Raw genomic sequence first — 5448 nt, 5'->3', positions numbered from 1 at the left:
TAATAAGATAATATTATTTAAAATATGACATAAATCAGTTACCATAGTTTAATTACTTTGTAAATTTCAATGTTGATCACTGAAAAAACACCTAGTTGTAAAATATTTCTCTAAAATCATTGCATTTGAGCCATTGGTTACGGACTAGAGGTTATTATTTAAATTAATTTGCTCTAGTTAGAAGTTTGGTACGTAGCATAATATAGCCTGATGATAAGAAGGTTCAGTTTTTTACTTTTTTTTTTGTTTTTTGTGCACCAGAAGGTTCAGTTATCTATATAGCCAGAGAAGAGAGTCTCTGTATACTCGTTGCTGGCTCTCAGTAAAAAATGATGACAGCCACTCCCTCGTTTCTCTCGTCGTGCTCTCTGCTTCCTTCTCAAGGTCTCTCTTTTTCTATCTCTTTTTTCTCTCACTCACTCACTCTGAAACACTTTGTTTTCATTTTTTTTCACAGGGCCAAACCGGCGAATGCAATGGAAAAAACACGAAAAGGTTCTGTCTTTCATCAAATCTTGTTCTCCTGTCTAAGTTTGAATTCAACTGTTACGGAGCTATAGTTTCAGATTTTTAGTAAAATAACACAGACTAAGGAATCATGCATATGTAGTGTTCGATGAAATGCTTGACTGAATCTTGAACTTGTTTTTTTTTTCTTAATGGCGCAGAGACAGTTCTCGAGAAATGTGGCTGTTTCTGGTGTTATCACAGCGGGATTTGAGCTTAAGCCACCTCCTTATCCTCTTGTACGTTGAAGAGACCCAGCTTTTAGATTTTCATTTTGGATTGGTCGATATAGTGGTAACAGCACTGTATTAGTAAAAATCTTATGATGAAATGTTATGAATGTAAAAGCAACAAACTGTGAATCTCAAAGCTTGCTGCTTTCGAAACAAAAGGGGAGGCGATGTTGCTCACTCGGTGTCTGTCTTTGAACCTTTGGCAGGATGCTCTGGAACCGCATATGAGCCGTGAAACCTTGGATTATCACTGGGGCAAGCATCACAAAACTTACGTTGAGAACCTGAACAAGCAAATCCTAGGCACAGATCTTGATGGATTGTCATTGGAAGAGGTTGTGCTTCGTTCGTACAACAGAGGCAATATGCTTCCCGCCTTCAACAACGCCGCACAGGTAATACCGTATAACCGTTTTACCCGTTTCTTACTAAGGGGATTGGATGTGAACTAAGGTGTATATATGGGGAGGGGCTTTGCAGGCATGGAACCACGAGTTCTTCTGGGAGTCTATCCAACCTGGAGGTGGAGGAAAGCCAAGTGGAGAACTCCTCAGACTGATAGAGAGAGATTTTGGGTCTTTCAGTGACTTCGTAGAAAGGTTTAAGGCAGCTGCGGCCTCCAACTTCGGTTCAGGTTGGACTTGGCTTGCATGTGAGTGTTTCCAACTTATGCATTCCCTTTCCACTAGAAAAATATGCAAACCCCCTCCCAACTTACTTAGGGATCCACTGATGCAGACAAGGCGAATAGACTTGACGTTGCAAATGCAGTAAACCCACTTCCAAAGGAGGAAGACAAGAAGCTTGTGATAGTCAAAACTCCCAATGCAGTAAATCCACTCGTATGGGACTATTCTGTAAGTGTATAAACTTTCAAAGTTGTATATGAACCTTTGGTGTTCGCTATGGATTTTGATTTCCTCATCCGTTTATGTGCAGCCACTTCTTACCATTGATACGTGGGAGGTATAATATAAATCTACTCATCTCTCTATGAAATTCACCTTATGAAGATTGGTTTTGTTGATCCCTGACTTAATTTCTCTTCTTTGTGCAAAACAGCACGCTTACTATCTGGATTTTGAGGTACCTTCAAAATGATTTCACAAAATATTGAAAGCAGAGGTTCTCAGTTCTCATGTTGTTCTGTTGTGTTTTGCGCAGAACCGAAGAGTTGAATACATAAATACATTCATGGAAAAGCTTGTGTCATGGGAAACTGTAAGCACAAGGCTAGAATCTGCAATGGCTAGAGCAGCTCAAAGAGAACAAGAAGGAACCGAAACAGAAGATGAAGAGAATCTAGATGATGAAGAGCCAGAGGTTTACTTAGATGATGCATCTGAGGAGGTTGACTAAAAAAACTGAGTCAATGATAAACATTTAGCTTCTGAACGATATGTCAATTACATAGCAAAATTTTCTGCTTATTTAAAGCCCTAAGCTTTAAAATAAACTCTGTGGTTTAAAACAATTGCTTTGAAAATACAAAGACTTAACGTTACATATTCTACATTCCTCCTATGCGGTCTTGTGATAAGTTACGAGGAGACCTGTGATTGGGCAAAGCCAGGTACCTTTCTACAGATGGTGAATGTCTGTACACTCTCTGCAGACCATATGGCATTTGGTGTACTGGAGGAGAGTACTCTCGAGGAAGTCTCTGTCCGTATGGGGAATGCTGTCTTGGAACCGGAGAGTAAGAATTTGGAGGCAGATGATCATACGCAGATACACTTCTCCCTAACCCACCAGGTGGAACCATATATTCAGGGGATCTCATTAGACTTGACTGATGAGGAAAACCTGATACTTGGCCGAGGTAGCTACTCACAAGAGCTGATATTTCATCTGTGTCTCCCTCTCTGTGACTAGGGAAGCTTCGGTCGCGGTATACAGGAGAATAAGATGAGGAAGCTGTTGGTGGCGGCATCTCCATGTCTGACAACCTTGGACGTTTCATCTGTTGGCTGTACAATCTCTGGTTAAGTGCCGCTTCCTCCATTAGACTGATGGATCTCGCTTCCTCCATCTGTTTGTCGAGCTGAACAATGTCTTTCTCCAGCTTCACCATTTGCTCTTTGATCTGCCACCCTGGGACTTCTTTCACTGGGTCTAGCTTGCGAGCCTCCAAACACTTCATCACTGATAACAACGCAGCTAACTGCTTTTCGTTCGCCTTTTTCTATTGAGAGAACAAAAGCAAACAATGATAAGAATCAAAACATGAAAAAGAGTTCATTAAGGTAAAATAACGTGTAAAGAATGGTCATCATACAAATGCCATGGGTGCTTGCGCTTTCCGTTTCGCCCTCTCAAAAGACTCCTTGCTCATCCTTAGGAATGAAGTTAGAATTGTAGAAGCTGAAAACCTATCCTCCATCCCAAAGGTATAAACCATCTCAAGTGCCTCAATATGCATTCCACGCTTCATACTTGAATCAACTATACCTACAGTCCATAGAAAACCCTTTTAGTCAACATTGCTCAAGACTTGATTAGTATGCAGCACCAAAGTCACATGATTTTCACGTGGATGTGCAGCTTTATAACGTATCACTCAACTCTAGATTATGATCTGTCCTATTTTATACTCACAAGCTCATATACACAACCAACCCAAAACAAAGATGAAAACTTGATTCTTTCTAAACTCATTCTACACCAAAAGAAACCACCTTTTGTAACGTAACAAAGAACAAGTTACCTGACATAATAGGGACAAGAAACGGTGACCGTTTAAGAGCACAATCAATCCCATCAACACCACTCCGCCTAACCAAATCCAACAGATCCACACTCTTAAAACTCTCCGGAACCCCAAAACAAGCAACCAACAGAAGCAAACCCCTCGCGTCCGCACCCTCCGCAGCACCCAACCCTCCTTCACCAACCAGCCTCCTCCTCCACGCAACAGCAGCCCCCTCGGCCTCCTCTCTCACAACAACAGAACAACCACCACCATCATCATCAGCAACCTTAACCAAAAGCTTCTTCTCTTCGCCCGGATCGAACGTCAGAAGATAACACTCCAGAACCAGAAGCGAGACGTTCCTCGCGGCGACCGCGGGAGAGCCGTTGGCGAACGCTTTGCGTCCCTGCAAGTAGAACTTCCCGATGCAGTCCAGCACGAACTTCGCCGTGTCCTTGGCCAGCTTCAGCGCCGGGGGGATCTCCTCGATCAGCTTGGCTCGCGAGGAGATGTTCGCGAGGATGTACCTTCGCAGCTCTTTGCTGGACATCGACTCGCACAATCGCTCCGCTTCGGACTTGTTCTCCGACGGCGGCGATTGGCACGCGATCGCGGCGGCTGTTTCTCCGGAGCCGTCGTTCGTCGGCGGAGGAGGAGATAATTGAGAAGAGGCGGCGGCGGCGATTTCGATTTCGATTTTGATGAGGCCGTTGCTTTTGAGTTCGGAGTCGATCGCGGTCTCGATGCGATCCACGTGGCTCTGCAGTTCGTCGTAGCGGCGTTTGAAGGCGTCGACTGCGGCTGCAAACGCGGTTAAGTCGACGATGGATTTCAGGAACAGAGGAGGATTAATTGGCCCCACGATCGTGGTTTCTGTTGTTACAGTCGGAGGGAGTTCTTCTCTCCGTCGAATCATCGACGGTGAAGGTTGCTCCTCTCTTATTGGTGGATGATGGAAGGAGGCCATGGGGAGTTGCGGAGAAAGAAGAAGAATGAAACAGTTGTTGTGTTTTAAATAAAGCCCTAGGTTCGTTCCTCCGCTCTCGTGACTGTTCAGAAATTGTCCCTGAGGTCTTTTGATTGTTTCGGTTTATAGCCCCCATAAATATCTTTTCTTTTTTAACTCGAAAGTACTAACTAAAATCGATACTACTATTTGAAGATAAATCTAAGGGACTGAGAAATTGCAAATTTTTCAAGTGGTGTATAAGAAAAATTATAGAATAATACTTCATTTCAAATTCCCACAAAAAAAAACAAGAGGAATTGGAACCGTTATTGAAGTTTATTTGGCGGCAAAAACCGTTAATAATTTATTTTACGAATGTGTTAGGAAACGAATCGTTATTAAAGTTTATTTGGAAATAACCCATTATTAAATGCATTAATAATCGTTTTTATGAATGTGTTAGAAAACATCGTGTTAATACTAAAACAAGAAGAATTAGAACCGTTATTGAAGTTTATTTGGCGGAAAATCCGTTATTAAGTGAATTAATAATATATCTTACAAATGTGTTAGGAAACGTGTTAATACTAAAACAAGAAGAACTGGGACCGTTATTAAAGTTTATTTGGCAGAAAAACCGTTATTAAGTGCATTAATAAATTATCTTACAAATGCGTTAGGAAACATCGTGTTAATACTATTTTTGTTTAATATTTTCTCTTACCAACATATTTTTGGTAATTTATGGTTTATCTAATCAGTTACATTAATTTCGATAACAATGAAGTCAAAATATTTTTAAAATGTTATGATTGGTAGACACCGATTGATTAATTAGTCTATACAAAAATTAATGAAGGTACGGAAAATTTTAAAATACACCAAATAAAAATGTCATAATGATGTTCATTTAATATTGGGTAAATATAGTACTCCCTTCGTACTATTTTAAGTGATGTTTAAGTATTTTTATTTTGTTTCATAATAAGTGAGGTTCTCACATTTCTAGATAAAATTTAATGTCAATTGAAATTTGTAACCAATTACAAAATACTACATATTTTTTA

At 40.7% G+C, this 5448-nt stretch overlaps 2 protein-coding genes across 3 annotated transcripts; one reads left to right on the top strand and one right to left on the bottom strand.

Moving 5' to 3' along the window:
• Positions 1-207: 207 nt before the first annotated feature.
• On the top strand, positions 208-2255 carry LOC130507288 (superoxide dismutase [Fe] 2, chloroplastic-like). 2 transcript variants are annotated; one of them, XM_057001999.1, is made up of 9 exons: positions 208-384; positions 458-495; positions 675-746; positions 947-1135; positions 1221-1392; positions 1479-1597; positions 1680-1706; positions 1803-1826; positions 1905-2255. In XM_057001999.1, the coding sequence occupies exons 1-9, from the start codon at positions 330-332 to the stop codon at positions 2097-2099; spliced, it is 891 nt and encodes a 296-aa protein (XP_056857979.1). In that variant the 5' UTR covers positions 208-329; the 3' UTR covers positions 2100-2255. The 2 variants fall into 2 exon arrangements, with proteins under 2 accessions (XP_056857979.1, XP_056857978.1); XM_057001998.1 differs by having other exon boundaries at positions 210-384; positions 669-746.
• LOC108848009 (protein FRIGIDA) lies at positions 2106-4495 on the bottom strand. Its single transcript, XM_018621410.2, has 3 exons — positions 3448-4495; positions 3019-3191; positions 2106-2925 (listed from the first exon to the last, which is right to left on the bottom strand). The coding sequence occupies exons 1-3, from the start codon at positions 4397-4399 to the stop codon at positions 2251-2253; spliced, it is 1800 nt and encodes a 599-aa protein (XP_018476912.1). The 5' UTR covers positions 4400-4495; the 3' UTR covers positions 2106-2250.
• Between the last annotated feature and the right edge of the window lie 953 nt (positions 4496-5448).

The sequence above is a fragment of the Raphanus sativus genome, unplaced genomic scaffold, assembly GCF_000801105.2.
Source record: "Raphanus sativus cultivar WK10039 unplaced genomic scaffold, ASM80110v3 Scaffold4275, whole genome shotgun sequence".
NCBI lineage: Eukaryota > Viridiplantae > Streptophyta > Magnoliopsida > Brassicales > Brassicaceae > Raphanus > Raphanus sativus.
The sequence above is the reverse complement of the archived record's forward strand: the minus strand, read 5'-3'. Positions and strand labels throughout refer to the sequence as shown.